Here is a 19,314-nt window from a genome sequence, read left to right on the forward strand (position 1 = left end):
TTTTTTTTATAAAACTTTTACATCAAAAACAGAAAAGTTTTTAATGATAGAAAAGATACCAGTAACATTGAACTGAGCTGCAGAAATAATACCAGAACACACGTTTGGAAAATGAAGTTTTCTCATACAGAAGCAGTGGGAACAGTGGTGGATGTATGGCAAGCCATTGCGTCATATATTCTTGAGATTTGCAGCGCCTAATAGAGTCTAATGTGTCGAAGACACGATGTGCGATTTATTAATTCCATTAGGCACAAAATAAATTTCACTTGGCTCTTAATTAGACTTCACCTTGTGTTTAGAGGAAAGTGAACATTTTATATGTTAAAGGAGAAATTTGTCAGACTTTCATTTTCTGTTAAATGAGGCTAAAGCCAAATTTTTAAGGCAAACAGATTTTTTCTGCTTGACAATAAATTTGATTAGACTTTTTCTATATCAGGTGAGTTAGCATTATGAAAATGTTTTGCTTGGAATATTATTTTTTTCTTTTACTTTTTTAACTTTAGTTTATATTTCTTTGGTAGTTAGAACAATTGCCTTTGTAATTTAACGATCTAGAACAAACATTTTGTGCATCCTTCCTTAAGCTTTTCACAATTGCTTGTTGAATTTGAACCCATCTTTTCAATGTAAACTAGCTATATTTGGGCTGTGGGAGATTCACTTAGGGCCAAGTTTATTTCCTTTATCATCTGAAAACTGCAATAAGTATTTGCCCTGATTATCTCTGAGTGATGTGAGAATCTGTTCGGTCTGAAACGTTTAAATGTGACTGAAGAGGAAAAAAATGACTGAAGAAATCTCAAAGGGAGCAAAGACTTTTTCACATCATCTCAGAGCTTTTATCGAGTTTCCACTCGACAAAGACACAAAAAAGACCAGCCTTTATGTCAAATAAACAGCTGAGAATGTCAGTTCACTTATGCAACTCGCCGTCAAACCCGCTGCTCTGCTGGCCAGACAGAGATGAGGGTTGGAAATGCAATTCCTCATCCTCATAGTCTGTTTGGGCAAAACACTCTTTGAAAAGGATTTAGTCATGCTTGGTGTTTCACATCATTGCATGCAAAGTAAGTGGCTTACTTTAACAAAGAAGTACATGGACAAAGTGAAAAAAAACGCTGGCAATAAAAGGGGGAAGGTAGTTCAGGGTCTAAACACCAAATCTGCTGACTAAATAAGACACAAGCGTCGAAAGTAAAAGGAAAAAAAAATAGCTTCTCTCTTAAGTTTTCGTCAATGAATCTTGCTAAGGGCAAAATCTGAATGTGAAATGCATATCCACTTACCAAAAGTTGACATTTACTCGATTGTATCAAAAACAATTCTTTCTTGTTGATTAAGGATGTAGGAAAGAAGACCTTTCCTACTTGTTAGGTGAAAAATAACAGTGTTTGACCAGCACTTTCCCATTCAGCTAACGCTATTGCAGTAGCTGACTGTGAAGCTGGACACCAACCAAGTGTGTCTGTGGTGAAGGTCCTCATAATTCAAATAGTGAAGGGAAAGAAAACAAGAATGATGAGCCGTATTTGTACATATTTCTACTTCCCATAAACATAATGCAACCTGTGGAAGAGTTTTCATTTGTCTAGCTCTACCCTCAGTTCGGGCTCGGCGGCCACTCTTGCTTCCTGTTTTGCATTTCTGCAGAGTTGATTGTTTGATATCCGACCCATCTGCCACTGGACATTTCATACCGACCATTTGGTTCACCTTCCACAGCACATTAAAGTTGTTTTATTTAATCTACTCATTGTCTACTGTAAGGCAATCGGGTGCCGTTGCTACTAGGTCATGTGCGATCGCTAAAGGCGCGCGCTAAGATTTGGGAAGGCATTAAAAGCTACAGTTTCAAAACTGCAGAAGTGTTCCTTCACCGTGACTCTGTGATAGGAAGCCATGTTAATGGGGGAGCGCTGAAGAAAAGAGAGTTTTCTCCAGCTGTATGAAGGGTCAGATTGGAGAAAACGTCACTTTTTCTTGCTTAACTTCTAGTAAAGCTTTTGCGACCATCATGGTGTGGAAACTGAAGCAGCACCATCCGTCGCTCTTTTCAAGACCTTTCTCACAAAAATGTTTTTCCATAAGCTCACAAAGACACGCAGAGGCAGCAAAAGTAGGAATTATTATTGCGGGTTTGTTCCAAATGAAATCAGTTAGATCATGCTCTCGGATTTGTTTTAACATAAAGCGTTGTATTTTTACTTGTAGCTAAAATGATTAGTCGACAAACAGACACAGATCTAGAGTGAAAAAATAAATAAATATAATCTTTATGGATGTGACTTAGACATTTTATCATCTTATATTGTGGTGCTAATGTTTGTGACTAATAAAAGTGACAATAAGAACTTTTTCTTTTTTTTTTTCAGGTAACTGCGCTTGACAAACACACTCGTTTGTGTTACACTTCTTTATAAATGGGTGTAAAGAAGCGTAACACATAGATAAGTGCTAGTTATATCACTAAGCTGCACAGAATAACTTTACTTCCTCATATTTGTACATTTATGTTTAAATTTCAGAATAGCAATTGAACAAATTGTGGGGAAATAAATGGTAAAATTCGCAACCTCGACAACACAGACAGCTTTAGGTAGCTTTAAAAATCCTTTATTGTGAATTATTGTGACAAGAATGAATCAGAATTCTTACCGTGATAAGAAATTTAACACAATAAATGATAAATGATGCGATAAATTGATAAATACAGCATGAAAGAGTCACTTCTGGTTCAGAAATCTTTCACCTGCTTTAACCAGTAGCTGGGAGTCGATGTCTCCCATTCGCAGCAATTCGCCTAATTAGCTAGCCGCTACTGTAAGTGGGATAATTGATTGCGGGCCGGTATGGTTGATTTGCAACTCAACCCGGCTAATAATTTGTTATTGATTGAAGCATTAGTGAGGAAAACACAACACGGGGATGTAACCGAGTCAAAGTGCTCCGGAAAGTTGACGCTCTGGGTTTTTAATCTACTTTAATGACATTACACGTCGCTAAGCTAACACTGTGAGGAGTGCGGGGTGGAAGATGATGAACTGCTGGTCTCAGCTCAGCACCGTAGACTCATAAGTTATGACTGGAAGAGATTACATTTAGTTAGAAAGTAAAAGAGTGCCTGAGAGTGCGTGTGTTTCGAGCTGTGGTCGTTTTCTTATAGCTCTGCTGGCCTAGTATTTGAATACTGGAGTGAAAGAATTATGGAAAGTCATTTTATGTAGTGAGCTGTATCACTTGCTGTAAAAACGTCGGGTGTAGACGGAAATCAAAGTTGTTCGAACATTTTCTTCTTCTTTTTTTCTCAGCTCACTTCAAAGGAGAATTTCACATCAGCTTGTTTTTGCATCATTAAATCTCACTGAATAGTCAACCATCCCACTCGATTTCATAATCCTAATCAGCCATTAAATGAACTCCCGAAGTTTAATTGCAAGACTGATTAATTGTTCCAAGGTCAGGGGTCAGTCTCTTCTTTGACAGGACTCGTTTGCTTCCTGAGCAGTTTTTTTATTCTTTGTCCTTCATAGACTCTGTACCTTGAGTTCTCCCGCTTTCATTTTCATTTTTCGGTATTTAGCCTATTCAGCCCTTTTATCTCGTCTTGCCAGCTACTCTCTCGTTATCTGGCTTCCATTTTCATTCATCCTTCAGTGATTCGCCCCCCCCTCACCCTCAAAAAAGTGTATTCCTTTGCATCTCTCTTTTTTTCCCCCTCTGTCTGTACTTTCCCGCGTCTGTACTTTCATTCAGAGCGGAGAACCCCGAGGAACCGAAGGTTAGAGGGTGGAAATCATTTTTGAAGCGACAAAGAGAGCCCGGTTTCTTTTGAAGCCAGGTGTGAGAATGTTGCATCGCGCGGTGCTGACGTCGTCTCCTCTCTTCTCCAGCTTTTCCCCAGAGGCCCACCTTGGCAGTTAGAGGAGAGGTCATCACCATGACAGCGTCCTCACAGGACTCCAACCCCTCATTTCTGGCTGGCCTCTTCCTCCTCCTCCTCCTCCTCCACCTCCTCCTCTTCCCAGCTGTTTGCACGCAGAACTCGGCGGTCCCGACGAGCCCGACCACGCCTTTGTTCGACCCGCTCACCCAGCCTGAGTGCACAAAGAAAGAACATCCAAAGGTTTCCATCCAAGGTCTGACATCATCATGACTCTTTCTCTTTTTTTCTTTGCATACTTTTCTACGTAAAGTTAAAAGAACTTGTTTCAAGCTAAAACTTCAGTACTTAAGTTATTTGGTACAGCAGTCTCTGCATTAGTTAGAATCCCGGATAAAGACGTCGAAACAGCTTTAAAAATCATAGCCTTGTCTCGTCTCGCCACAAGATGTTCATAAAAATCTAGCCTTTACATCGTGTCCATTTGTTTAGTTGAGGGGGGGAAATGCCACATAAAAACATAAAAATACCAAAAGCATAAAAGATTAACTCAATACATCAGTTGTACTGAATGTAATAATGAGCATATAAAGTGCGGTTGAAGTGCAAAAAAGTCTCTAAACACACACACACACCCACTCACCCCCACACGTAGTTTTAATGGATTTCTTGCGTCCATTTGTCAAATTTCTTTAGTGAAAATCTGCCTTGTTGCTTTTTTAAAAATCCTGCGAACAGAAAAACAGCCAAATATATGAAAATGGCTCCTTGGTGACTTCAACAACTGCATAGGGTGGAAGAAAGTGATCTTTGGTTTTAGAAATAAATGGTCATGAAATAGTAGCTTTTTCAGTGGAACGTTTTATTTTTGTTTTGCTTTAATGAGGCCTTATAGTGTCTGGTTAACAGTTACTAAATACGTAAAATAACTGCAGCAAACTGTAGCAACTTGTAGATGCTTGTTATTAGCATGGGTTCCTTGTGGTAATCTGTCTGAAGGGAACTGGAGAAATCAGGGTTGACCTTCCGGCGTTAATGTGAGAAATGTTTTTATCAGACGGACCAGATGCAGTCAGTGTTATGTTTAGGAAAACTCAGAACAACTTCAAGATTTCCCACAGAAAACCTGCTAAGTCCGGTGGTAGTGGCGCTCGGGCAGTCATTCATCAATCGCCGTGTTTTTGAGTTAAACATTTTTTAAAGTTGACAAAAAATATGAAAATATCACTTGATAATTGTGCTATTGAAAATTGGAAGATTAATACCTTAACACCAACTAACAAGTCTTAAAAAATGCAAACATTTTAAAAAAAATTAATAATGAACAATGCTTAGTTAGCTTGGTGGGGGTACAAGTAAAGCCTGGCGAAATTTATTCATTAAATCACTGAATGGATTTGGCAAGTTTCTATGCTTTTTAATCTTTATATGTATATGAATGAAAATATCATCAAGTCAGCTGCAGTAAAAGCCCACTGTTTGGCATCCATTCGCAACAGGCTGCATCTATAAAAATAAACGCAAACGCACAAAATGACCAGGTAGAAATGATTGTGGAGTTAAAAACCCACCCACTATCTGGGCTGTTCATCTGCACAGCAGCACAAGACACCTGTTTTGTTTTGTTTTTCTTTTTCTTTTTTTTCCCCTCTCAATGTGAAATGGAATGGTTTGAAGCACAGACTACCAGATATGGCAGAATGAAATGTCAAAATGCTCAAAATTGCTGTGTTTATTTTTGAATGGGGCTGTTTGCGTTTCATCTGCCAAGAGCTGCAACAAAGATTGAAAGACAAAAAAAAAAAAAAAAAAAAGATCAGTGGTGAGGATCGCAGATAAAGACACACACACAAAAGAAGGGAGCTGATTTGGAAGACACTCTGCCTTTCCAAGCAATTTTGCAAACATGTTCTTTGAATTTATTTTTACATTTCTTCATTGAATCTTAAAGTTGCTCTTTCTTCTCCTTAGCCAGTTCATCCATGTTGCAAATCTCATTTTTGGCTCATGCGAGTCAAGGGAAGACAGTTTGATATGTGTAGCACTGTTCACATTCTCAGCAAATTCCATGTGCTTTACAAGGGGGTTTAAAAATCAAATTAGACAGACAATACATGAAAAATGCCAGTAACACCTGAGTATTTCATGACTCAAGGAATCTGTGACGGAATAGTGACCAGTTCAGATTGTACTCTGCCTCTGGAATGCTGGAATATTAAACAATAATATTTTTTATTCATGAAACTCGCTCATTGATATTACAGACATGCTCTCTTAGTGATTGTGCTGACACAGAAACGTAAAGCATTACGTCGTCAGCATATGTGCGGTAAGCAGTTGTGTGGTAATATCTGTGGAAAGAGAAGCTTTTATTTATTTAATTAAAAATGACTCGAGAAAGCAGCCTTGAGGAACCCCACATGAGACAAAACAACTGCCAAATGACACATTGTCCTAATCTGTGGAATAAAATCTGAACATATTTAGCAAAGTACCACACAAACCCACTCACTTTCTCATTCTGTCCACATTTAGTAAAACCAAAACAGATGTTTTAGAGGCATCGCTGTGAAGTCTTAGTGCTGTATGGCGACTGAAGCCTTGACAGGAACATTGAAAAGATTGTTTTTGATTTGAACTCTAGAAATCCATTTAGTTTATTTGCATAGCCCAGTTTGGCAACGAGGCGGTTCAAAGTGTTTTTGTCGTAAGAAACACGAAATCAAAAGGTCCCAAAAACATCACACAGTCACCAATTTGAGAGCAAACTTTACATTTCATGGCGTGACATCGTCACAAACATCAAAACGAATCGTATATGTTGGAGTTACAAAAAAATTATTTTTGGAAGTTGTCTATGTTTTTTTTTTCCAACAGAATTTAGGACTATCTTGTGCCTCTGAATCAAAAAATTACCTCCATTTTTCTCGGTCAGGTCAGGTTTTTATTCTAATTTGATTTATAGAAATCTGATCTTTTGACTAAATTGATGACATTCTTGTGACATCATCAGTTCATCTCTGTTCATATTTCTCATTCAAAAGATATTTTAGGAGAAAAAAAAATTGTTTTCTAATAGAGTGTATTAATTAAATAATAAAAACTTGGATTTTCTGTAAATTGAATAATAAACACTGATAAGGGTATGTACGTGTTAATTGAATGTTATGTCTTCATTGTGTAAAATTCTCCGTCTCTTTTCTGTCCTGATGGAGTCTCTCCTCCTGCTCGTCACTCATTGATCCCAGATTCTTAACAAACCGATCCAGATGTGAGAACAAGTCATGCATTTTGATGCTTATGTTGCATCCATAGTTCAGAAAGTTGACCTGATTGAGCAAAACCAATGGGATTTTTGGACTCAGCACATCAAAATGACCCTAAAACAGTTGGAAAAACTCCAGACAGTATTTTGGCTGTTGATCAGTGTAACGGTTCAAAGGCAACAAGTGGCTTTTTTAGTCTTGATTTAAACCTTTAGGTCCTTAATGAAGCGCTGACAATCCAGCCAAATTTGCAGTACCGTAATTCCGCCACACGGTGCGCTATCTGAAAAATTCCAACTGTTTCTGAAAGGGGAGACGTTGCGCTTTCCAGCTAATCTCGGGTTATTACGGTAATTTCACTCCTGCTGTAGCAGGAAGTGAATTTAATCTGAGGAACACGCTTTCAATAGACGAATAAATAACTTGCTAGATATTGAAAGTTCCAGTTATGGATAAACGGGCAAATATATTGTCTCACAGGACATTTAAAGAAGTACGTACAATTAAACTAAGCAAAAATATCCAGGCAGACATTTTCAATTTAGAAAATAAAGGGTTAAAGGAAGTCGGTGTTTCGGCTGTTTTGCCATTTGTGACGTATAGAATCTTCACGAGGACAAGAAAAGACTAGATTTATTAATAAACCGCTCTCTTCGTGATCTACGCCAAAAATGTTGGGTTAGATACGAGCCTGTACTGACTTATTACTGACGCATATAAACTGAGTCAAGCTAAACAAATTAAAAACAAAGAAAAAAGAGAAAATCTCTTCCTCTTGATTACCATTGCAAATAATCCTTCTGCTTCAGATCCAAATGATTGCATTTAAACATCAAGTAGCCATCTGCGGCCACCTATATGCCACGTCCTTGGCCCTTGTCCGCCTTCACCCTCTGGGCCTCCAGATGTCCAGATTAGCCGAAAGCGCCACCACTGCCTCACTTCAAAGACGTGCCACTCGAGAATGGCCCTCATGGCAGGGAGCTGCAGGGCCGCCGCTCTGTCAAGAGGAGGCTGAGCGGGGGCATTATGTGAAGGCAGCCTTATAGAAAAGGCTCGCACAATGAAGGCGAGAACCTGAGATTAGGCTCTGTGATTGATGAGCGTTTTATACCGGCTTGCTGGAGCACTGCAGCAGTCACCTGGAGGAGACCATAGAGAGCGAGCTAAGAACACAGGCATCTTTAGGCTCAAGCTCAAGTCTGCGCCCGAAGCAATAAAAGAGCGTGCGCCTGTTGTAAAATCAAATGTAATTATGTGTGTTGTCTGAATTTAAAGCTGCGTGCCAGCGAAAAAAAAAAAAGGATTCGATGACGATTTCTATGCAGAAGTCAGACAGCAGATTGGATGTTTAAGAACTCTGGGTTGATGGCAGACTTTTTCCTCTCACAAAAAACATTAAATTAAAAAAAAGGGAATTTATCATTATTACAACTTTTTCCTTTTTAATTGTGCACAGACTCTTAGCTTGTGTCGGTTGTCATTGTCAATCATTTTGATGTCTTCAGTCAAAAAAAAATGGAACAAGAAAATCAAAAATAATCTGAGTACAATGCTGCCAAGAAGACCAAAGAGTTGAGACCTTACGCAGGGAAAAACAAACTCAGACATCAATGCATAAATGATTTTATGTGGCTAATATTGATGTGGTGATTTCAGTCAGGGAGAGAGCTAACAAACAGGTCTTTGTCTGCCAGCATAGACCCAGTTTGTCTTTGATTTTCCACAATAACGTATTAACTTGAGAGAAAAATATAATAATATATATGTATATATATTCCCAGTCTAAATGTCTGCTTCACTTATGACATCATTGCTACCCAGATTCACATGGCTGTCAGAGACAGTCACTTCTCTCTGAGCTGTGGTGCAATAAGGATCGACTGTGTGAGCATGCTAGGTTTGTGTGAAACACAGCAGCAGTGAATGGAAGTAGCTGAAAGTCTCACTTTTTTCTTTTTTACACTAATAAGTTGTTTGTATTTTACTTTTAATCACAAAAAGTTATTTAAATGGACATACCATTTTCAGCAAGTTAGTACTGTCACAGTATTATACAAGACACTTAATTTTATTTTTCTTATTATTATTGTCTTTAAGCCATAATCACCAAAAGTACAACAAATAAAGGCTTGGAATATATCACTCTAATTCTATATAATATACGAGTTTCACTTTCTGAGAAGAATGCTATGAAATGGTGCACTTTGCACATTTGCGATGTCCTACTACACCAAGAAAAGTCAAAAAGTTGATATTTCAGTTTTTGTTGATTTAGTTATATTTTTGTCCGATCTTTTATGTGAGTAATATCCAGTTTTGATGCCACAGCCGTTTATGGAAATGTGCAACAGTCCCAGGTTCCTGTGTTCGTAAATGCTTTAAGGAAATACATCAAATTAGGCAAATATGTTTACCTAGACCTGAGGGTATATTGAGCAAGAGATGCTGATTAACAGTCAGTATGGTCGCTGCCATACCGACCGCTGTTTTGGCCATAAGTCAAGAATTCACAGACGCTATATGGGAAAATGTGTTTTGAAAATATGTCTAAGAAACAGATAAGCACATTAAGTTGGTCACGAAAAAGTATGATGGGGTTTTTTTTAAGTCTCAGAATCATACGTGTGTTGTTTTCAGAAAAAAACGTCACTATTCCCCTAGTGACACAAGTTTTGACGCATCACATTTACCAATGTTCCAGGTTTACGGAGAGTTGCTGTCGACAACAACTCAAACCCAGCTCTCCGCCTTCGTAGTGTAACATTCTTCTGGAGGCTCTTGCAGCCTGATATTTGTGTCTCCACTGTTCCAGACTCCGTGGCGGTGTTTCAGGACGACAGCTCTGGATTCACGTAACCTCCTCCGCCCACGGCCTTGCACTGCATGAGCCGCCAGCTCCTGATTTACACGGATGATACCGGGCCTGGAGCAAGAGGCTGCGGGTCTGATAAGAGCGTGGCACGATGGGGGCCGAGTTCCAGGTTTTGGAGTTTGCTTCGTGAGGATTCCTGGAGATGCTGTGGATTACGACGTTATCAGGCTCCATAAATTGTTTATGGGTAAAAAGGGGGTCGGCTTGTTCGTAAAAGACATTGCTACTCCGTGGGGAGTAGTGTTTTCTCGTTGCAGAAGGGAGTTCGTGTCGAACAGTAACAGTAGGGAGCGTGGAACTTTGGCTCGGGTCTGAGTTTGGTTTTCAAATCTCAGAGGAATTTTTTCCTGACCACTAGAAATTGGTTCACAGTTTCTGTCGGCCGCTTGAATTATAGTTACTGATGTTTCAAAGGCAAACGTGTTTTTTTGTTGTTGTTTTTTTTTTTTTTTTTAGATATTTGCAGTTTTCTTAAATAATCTCTTTTTAAAATTTATTTTTCTCCCCAAGCTCCTCCTCTTTGATTTTCTTTCCTGGACTCTTCCGGTCACTTTCCATTTATTTTACTTTTTATTTAACTTTTTAAAATAAAGATTCTCTCTCTCTTTTTTTTTTTTTTTTTACCACATATCACGTGGAGAAGGAATTGGTTATTTTGTTGCCGTTCCATTTCTCTCTGTCAGTTGTAATGGCTTTGCCTTTTAGAGACGCGTCGCCATCTCCAGGGCTCAAGAGGAGAGCAAATGGTATCGCTTTTGTTTGCTCGCGTAACTCCGATCCCTTGCGCCGTCCTTATCTGTCTCTGTTTTCTCGGCTCTTTCATGATTACAGTGGTAGGTCTAATTGGAACCGCGGCTTCAGACGCGTGGGTGCGCCTGAAGCCATCGACCAGGCCCGAGCAGAGCCAAGTGTGTAGCGTGCTTCATGGGGGCCAGGCTGATGGTATTGCTGGATATCTGATGCTGCCCTGGGAGATTGCAAAGCGGATCGGAGAGGAGAAAACATTTAACTGTGTTATTGGCATTTTAACCCAGAAATGAAAAGCAGCCAGGGGTTTTCCCTCTTCTTTTTTCATCCTCTATCCGTTTTCTTTTTTATATTATCGGAATGGTTTTTAAGCCCCACCCCCACTCCTTTTCATTTAAACCATTTTATCAAATGATAAAACAGTTACTGACTCATGATTGCAGTAGGAAAGTGTTTTAACTACCATTTAGGCTCACATCAGATAAGTCAGAGTGGCAAAAAAAAACAACAACACATATTTGCATAAGAGGTGGCATGCGCTGCAACACCCGGGGTGCCAACTTTGCGACTACGGTGATGACTGTAATTATTGAAGAGTCTGACCGCTCTAATAAAGGCAACATGACTTTCCGGTGTAATTATATTTGGAAGCTTTTAACTGCCAAAGTTTGGAAATAAATTCAGGAGCCGTTCCTTGTTACGACATAAACTTTCACTGTGTAGCGAGATGCAAAAACTCGTTTTAATCAGAAGAATTTTGCATCTCGTTAAAATGAGAAACATTCCCGCTACAGTGAGATGTAAAAAATACGCTTTTCCGACAGATTACGGCTTCCCAAAAAGGACATAAAGGGGCATTTGGTAACACTTTATTTGACGGGGTGTGGATAAGGCTGAGGTGACGCTGTCATAAACATGACGGAGTCTTCATGAATGTTTACAACTCCCTACCTCCAGCGGGTGGCGCAGGTTGCTACAGTCGATAGCAGCCACACAGGCACACCCGCTAGAAGGAAACAAACGCGCCCAGTACAACACTTTCATTCTATTGGCTGAGAGGTCGCTAAGTGACTGTGCATTTTTGTTTTCCAGAAGCAAACCGAATGTTTTGTGAGCGAGCAGAGACTTAAGTCTGAGCGCAAAGAGAAGTTTTGAGTACAAGCGTTGCGAGTTTTAAGAAGAAAGACAAGAGGTCCTGCTTTCAAAATAAAAATGTAAGCAAAAGTATAAAACATTTTGAGAACAAAACACATTTTCATACTGAAAATGTGTGCTCTTGGATTATGGCAGAAAAGAATCTTCCGTACTCTGGTAGTTAAACGACCCCGCAATTAGAGACTCTGACATGTTATAACTTTTCATAGCAAGCGGTGATGCTCCCTTTCCCGATTCCAGATCAGTCACTGGAGGCCCAGTCCTCCTGCTGCAGTCCCCTTCAGCTGCAGCCAAAGCAGAAAAGTTCAGTTTTGTGTCACGGCCCGCATCTTATGACCGTCTCTTTAACACAAACAAGGGAAACTGAATTCTAGTTGTGAGAGTTTTTATATTCACATATTTAGGAACCATCAAACTACTTCAAATACAGTATACAAAACCTAAATATTGTTGAAAATATCAGAAGCTCCCCTTGATGGAAGTAGGTATGGGAAGCAATAATCAAAGAAAGAGCACTTTAGAATAAATATCTACATGTGTGGCATTCAGGGAAGTGACATTTCAGTAAGTGCTCTCACATAAATGCTTTCTCAGGCCGCTGAGAACCCTGGGAAAGCAGCAGTGATTAAGCAAGCGGCGTGTTGCTAGAAATGTTCCACCTGCAGGATAGATTTTTTTTTAAATCCTCCACTAACACGTTTTTGTGAGACGAGTCGTCCTCGGCTGACATGACAGCTCTGCCTTAACGCCGCCACCGCTCCATCTTTTATATAGTGTGTCACAATTCCTAATGGGCCTGTCATGTTCAAATGAAGCTGTTGCTTTTCAGAATGGTGACAAATGAGCTTATGAGAACCGTTCAATCATTCACCTTAAACAGACCGACTGCTAGACGGGGAAAAGAAATGTGAATTACAGCTCCCCAAAAAATTAGTCTTCACTCACAAAGGACTGGTACAATTGTGATAGTTTCTAGTCTAAGACGTGTTTATCAGTGTGTGCACACATTCAGTCTTTCTCTCGCACACTTTTGCTCTCTTGTGCCAGTTTTTGATTTTCGAAACATTATTCATAAGTTGGGAAAATGTTCTGACTTTGCAAAATGTCAACAAGCATTGGTTAGATTTCGGTTTTGTCTTTTTGCTCTCTTTTTAAAAAAATACACTCTAAAAGGTGCTGGATTAAAAACAATCCAATTTGTGACGCAGTTCTGGATCAAATTTGGACTGACCCACCGCTGGGTTGTTTTGACTCCACTGGGTTGGGTTGATGGTTTGACCTAACATACTGGGTTATGGCCACCACTCAAAGGTTGGGTGAAATTGACCCAAAACTGGGTCATTTAAAATTTTCAAATTTGGGCTGAAAAATGGGTTGAAATTTATAATCCATCAGATTGATTATACTTCCAATGTAATTTCTTTGTTTTATTAATTTATATACACTGCTCAAAAAAATAAAGGGAACACTCAAATAACACATCCTAGATCTGAATGAAAGAAATATTCTCATTGAATACTTTGTTCTGTACAAAGTTCCATTTGTACAACAGCAGGTGAAATTGATTGTCAATCAGTGTTGCTTCCTAAGTGGACAGTTTGATTTCACAGAAGTTTGATTTACTTGGAGTTATATTGTGTTGTTTAAGTGTTCCCTTTATTTTTTTGAGCAGTGTATATATATATATATATTTTTTTTTTCTTAATTCACAATATAAAAACCAGATTAAAAGCAATCTGAATATCTTCAAAGTATCTTTCTTTCCATGTGATAAAGCCAGCAGAATTCATTTACTAAAGTTACAGAATATACAAGTAATAAAAACGTCTTTTTAAAAGTATTTTGTGAAATCATGCCTTTAATCTTAATGTACATTTCTTATCAGAACGAAAATATACAATTGGAAAGTTTGCTTAGATTTTTATCTGGTAATAACAAAGAGGATAATTACAATTATTTCCTTGTAATCGTGTAAAACACAACATAAAATACTGATCAAACGTTAAGTACCTGATTTATTAAAGATAAGGGATGTGTGACCGATTATGAAACTTTATAGTTAAGCAACAAATTGGAGCAAACAGGTGTTGACTTGTTGATTGAACGAGTCAACAGGTGTTGACTTGACTTGACTCAAATCCTCAAGACTCAAATCTTGAGGATCTGAGTCCTGCAAGATTTGAAGAGGAAACTAGGAGGAGAATAAAATAAAGAGAATAGATTTCTACTAATCTGAGATGGAGCAGGATGTACTTTCTTTTCCAGTCTGACAGCCAAGTGAGCTACTCTCAACCTCAATGAGCCCTTATCAAAGTGGCCGAGTCGGGTTTTTAAGATTATTATGCTACCAACCATAATAAAGGTGACTCTTTTGTTCAAATTGAATATCTCCTTAATATTTAGTTTTTGCCTTTGGTGAGTTTTTTTGGTCAGTTTTGCTGGAGTGCTGCAGTCCTGTCAGTAGAAACACTGACAGACATCTTTACCGGTCACTGACTGAGAGGCCATTAGCCTCCTGGCCGCGGCGCCGTTCCTCCAGTGGCTGCTCAGGTCTCGGTCTCTCCGGGCTTTTCCTCTCCTTTACTGAGCCCTCTATCTGGGTTCAGCCATGTAGCGGAGGGAATGGGGCGGGTGGCGCGGCTCGGTAGCGGGAGAACGGAGCTCCGCTGAGGCAAAACAAGCCTCTTTCAAAACACAAGTCAGCCACGGAGAAAATCGAAAGTTATAGGGGTGATAGGAGAAGAACAGGAGACAGACCTGGAGACCAGCAAAGACTGATATGAACTAAAGTAAACAAATCCTATATGATGGGATTTTACAGTGCATTGCGACAGATTTCACACCCATTGAACACTTAGCTACATATTTTGTCACATTACATCCTCAAAATGTAGGTGATTTTATTATTTTATTCTGTGTCCATCACAAAGCAGTGGATGATTGCGAGGTGGAAGGAAGAGGGTATTTAGCCAAATTACGCTGTTTAATTCAAAATGCATCATATTCATTAGTTCGAATGGCCCAGTCAAAGTCCAGACCTAAATCCATTTAGGGATGACTGCACTTAAGTTGTTTTGTACAAGAATGGAAAGAAGAATGTATTTAAAGTTTAATCTCTCTGTTTGCAATCCTTGTAGCTATGCAGCCCAAAAGAAGCAGCTTGAAATATCAATTATTTCAAGCAATAATATTTCAAGCAATTTCAACTAATTGCTTGAAATATTACAGTATCGAAATATCTAAAAATATCAATAATATCGATAACAATATCGATATCAGTAGTGGATCTTTACTAGCGTGGTAAAATCAGTACTTCAGTATCATATTTCCTCTTGAAATTTCAACTCTACCTAAAAAATTACTTTGTTTTGATTTTGTTCTCAATTAAAAAATTTTTTTGTACTTGTTTATTTAGGGAAAATGCACACAGATTTGCTTTGTTTTTCTAATGTTTCTGGTTGTCATGTAAGTACGTCATACAATAAATATTTTATTTTACAAACTTTGTCCAAATTCTGTCCAAGGTTTAAACAAAGCAATTCATAGAAAAAAACACAGAAACACTTTAAAGTCAGAAGTTTGATATATCAAACTTGAATCATAAAGTATTGGTATTGGTATCAGATACCAGAATATGAAGTATCGCATAACTCTTGTAACTGCAGTAACATTTGGTTCCACAAATATTAACTCAGAGGGACTGAAAGCAAAATTAAGCCACACTGCGAGATTTTTCTAAGTCGGGGGGGGGGGGGGACATTTTAGAGTCACATTCTTTCCACTACGAAACTTTGCGCTGCTTCATGTTGGTCTGCCACATAAAATCCCAACGCCTCATCGATGGCTGTGGCTGTAACACGTGAAAAACGGTTAAAAACTGCAGAAACACGTTTTTCTCCTGGAGAAACATGAAGACACGCTACATGTCTTCTCTGAATGCTTATTGTAAATCTGTGCTTTACAGGACCTCCTTTTTTTTTTTTCCTTTCCACCTGTGTGTTTCCCATATTCTACTTTCACACTTACTAATGATAGCTGTGGGGAAATTTGTTTGGAGTACCATCAAATGTGTGATAATTGACACTTGGAGTGATCTCTCTCTCTCGCAGACTCATCTGCCAAATGGCACAGAGCAGCCAGACGTCCTGTGACCATTTTTGTTAATAATATTGGAAACATCCGCGTTGCCCTGCGGATAGCCTCTTCTTTTTAGTATCGCTTCTCTGCAATTGTCTCATTTCCATTAGTGAAACGGTTTGTTATTACGTTTTGTCCCCCCGAAAGAAAATGATAGACATTCACCTTTAGAACAATATTTATCATTTATAGGTCATTAAACAACAGAGCACTTGAGAAGGAAAGCCAACCAAGATGCCAGATTATAATACTAATGATGAAATAAACATGCCAAAGTGGAGGGTTGTTTTTCTTTTCACACCAAAAGCTGCTTTGACACAGAAAGTGGGTAAAGCTAATTTTATGGAAATACAATTTTATTGAAATATTCTCCAAGTGGTGTTCCAGTGGGGGGTTTTAATTGGATTTCGTCCAGCTAAGCTGTCTTAAAAAGGACTTCTCTAAATGAACTCACTGTCAAACTCCTCTTAATCCCAATTAACTTTCTGGCTACTTCATTCGTTGTGGCGTCCTTTCATTTAGCTTCTTTTTTAGTGTTTAACTTTAGTTTTCACTGTCCTGTTATTTTGTTATTATTGTTATTATTTTTATTTATGCAGAATACGACACCGGAAACAAACTATTCCTCAATGTCTTTTTCTTAGCGTGTCTAAAATAACAATCACAAAAATGGAAGCAGTACAGGACCAATCATTGTCTATACAGATATAAATTAGAGCTACACAATGCACAGGGTGTCAGTTTTTTATTGCAAAAATGATTATTTACAACGTCACAATCGCAAAGCACTGTTCGGGTGCAACGCTTGATGGGATATTTTATTTGAAGTTTCACATAATTCTGCAGCATAATAAGATATCTGGCTCGTTGGATTAGTTTTATTGGCCTCCCAGTGTTTTTGTAGTGGCGCCGAGGCTGAAATTGGTGGAAACATTGTGAGAGCAAAACAAAAACCTGTTGAAATTGAAATTGACGGAGCAGAGTCTTGTGTTCATCGGCGTCCACGCAGCTCAGGTGTGGAGCGACTGCGACAGCGATTCTTTCATTTTCATTTACAGTAATCCCATTTGCATGTGGTAAAAACATTGAGTAATCTTTTTTTGTTGTTGTTTTGGCTCGACGAAAGAAGCCCGCCGTGGGATTAAAATGTACTTTTTGGAACAGACGTGATGCGGAATTCAAAGCTGAGGCTCGAGTCAAAGATTTCTGGTCCAGCGCCCGGACCTCACGGTGCTACTTTAAGCTTTTCACTCTGATCATCTGGATTGAAGACAAGATGGCCGTTTTCTGCTGATTGAGCTTCTTTTTTTTTTCACCTCATATCTGAAATGAAGTTGTAACATTTCCTAATTGGGTTTGTGTAAAAATAAAAAAAATAAAATAATACTAATAAACCATTTCCTCCGCTGATCTCAACCGTAAAAGGAGTGAAAATGTCTATAACTGGATTAGCTTTTGGGGTTGAAAACAAGACCCCAGGGCAATCAAGGGAGAAGGACAGAAACATTAAATGAAATTAAATGGAAATTAAGTTTGTAAGATGTTTTTAAACCCTAATCAGTCTTTTTGAATACAGCTTGTGAGATGTAGAACAGATGTGAAGTATGGAAAAGTTCAAGAAAATGAGTCAGATTAGCATTTTGGATGCACATCCAGAGGGTTTATTGGACCCTCTTGAGTCATGACGATAACTGTGATCTACGTGAAAAGTTTCCTTTAGCTTCCAGCGTTCGAACTCTGAAATTGAGCGAAGCCATTAAGATTTTTGCCTCATTAATCTGTGTGGGTAGACGGTCAGACCATCCAGAGGGGAGACAATGATACTCGCTGGCAGAGCTGATGAGGCTAAGAAAGCAATCCAAATGAATTAATACTTAAAGAGGGGTAACATTTAGCCAAACAGCCTGCAAAAATAACTCGGTAAGTACATTTATTGTGTTTTTTGGGGGGTTTTTTTAGCTGCTTTTGCAGCCTGTTATCCGGTGCGTTCATGTTCAGCCTGCACGTCTGTCCAAAAGGGAACCACCGCCCCAGAAGCCCGAAACAAACCTGTTGAATATCTGAACAAAACAGCAAACAGTTTGAGTAATTTCTACAGTACAGTGCAACAAGGCTTGAGAAATACACTGGGTTATATTTTTAAGGCAGAACGTTTTCCTTTAGTCTTTTAAAGTGGGACGGACTGGTGCCTCTCAGGGCTTCCTGAACGTCTTTCAGAGTTTTATAAGGAAGACCGTGAAGGGCTCAGCAACCGTCACAACGAAAGTAACCATTTTCTATAAACATAATTGGCCTAACGATGCAAAACCCACTTCATTCTTCAGTAATTATGGTAAGCTATTACAAATAAATAAATAAAAAGAAAAGACAAAAATGCTAAAACTACTCTGCAACTTGAGTTTGCGTTTAAAAAAAAAAAATCTGCTCCCTTTCTCTGTCATTTTATGCCAGTTTTGGCCAAACCTGCAGTCGCCGTGGAAGTCCAGAGAACCAGAACCGTGACTCATTTAATGTTAAAAACTTAAGTAATGAGCCAGTATTTTCCAAATGAGAAAACGTAGCCGGGAACAAGCTTTGAATTGGATTTTCAATGAAGCAGCCTCACAAAAACACCATTTCTTCTACCGCTCAGGCTCTTCTGTCCCATTGTGCTCCTGCCTGTCGACGCATGTTCACTACTTTTTAGTAACACATGATACTCATGTTCCTTCGTTAGTAGGAACATGTGTTGGACGATGGATTAATGAGACATTAATCCACACTTTGATGTGTAACGATGGCACTTGACAAATTATGTTTTTATTAAAAGCAATTTGAACTGCCCTTTTGCTTAAATGTGCTATACAAGTAAATTGATTAATTGATTTAGTAAAATAGTGCGCATGGCTCTGCATTTAAAAGGGGGAAAAAACGGTTACTCTGGCAGACATTTTTTACAGGAAGTGTCTCAGGTAGGATAATGGTAATTTCCTACCTAACATTCTTGGCTGAAGCTAACATCTAGCTTCAGCCGAGAATGTAGTGAAATCTCCCTTATTAACTGCAATCTTGTGGTCAATGCAAACATAATATCAAGTCTCTTTAAACTGCTTTTTTAAAGTGATATTTACACTGACATCAACAAATATTCACATAGAAAGCAGAAAGTAGAGACGGTGCACCACCAACAATCTTCCTGTGTGAAACAAGTGCTGAAAACGGACATCAGAGTCGGCGACACTAACGTAGAGCAAAGTTTTGTAGCCGTT

General features: G+C 38.7%; 1 protein-coding gene across 2 annotated transcripts in view; it reads left to right on the forward strand.

Annotated features, from left to right (window-relative positions):
- Positions 1–19,314, forward strand: part of sema5ba (sema domain, seven thrombospondin repeats (type 1 and type 1-like), transmembrane domain (TM) and short cytoplasmic domain, (semaphorin) 5Ba) — a 241,737-nt gene that overhangs the window by 95,619 nt on the left and 126,804 nt on the right. For both annotated transcript variants that reach the window (XM_028022682.1, XM_028022681.1), the window contains exon 3: positions 3,897–4,142. In XM_028022682.1, coding sequence (XP_027878483.1) covers positions 3,944–4,142 — 199 coding nt within the window. In that variant the 5' untranslated portion in view covers positions 3,897–3,943. The remainder of the gene's footprint in view (positions 1–3,896; positions 4,143–19,314) is intronic.

This window comes from Xiphophorus couchianus, chromosome 7 (genome assembly GCF_001444195.1).
Source record: "Xiphophorus couchianus chromosome 7, X_couchianus-1.0, whole genome shotgun sequence".
Taxonomy (NCBI): domain Eukaryota; kingdom Metazoa; phylum Chordata; class Actinopteri; order Cyprinodontiformes; family Poeciliidae; genus Xiphophorus; species Xiphophorus couchianus.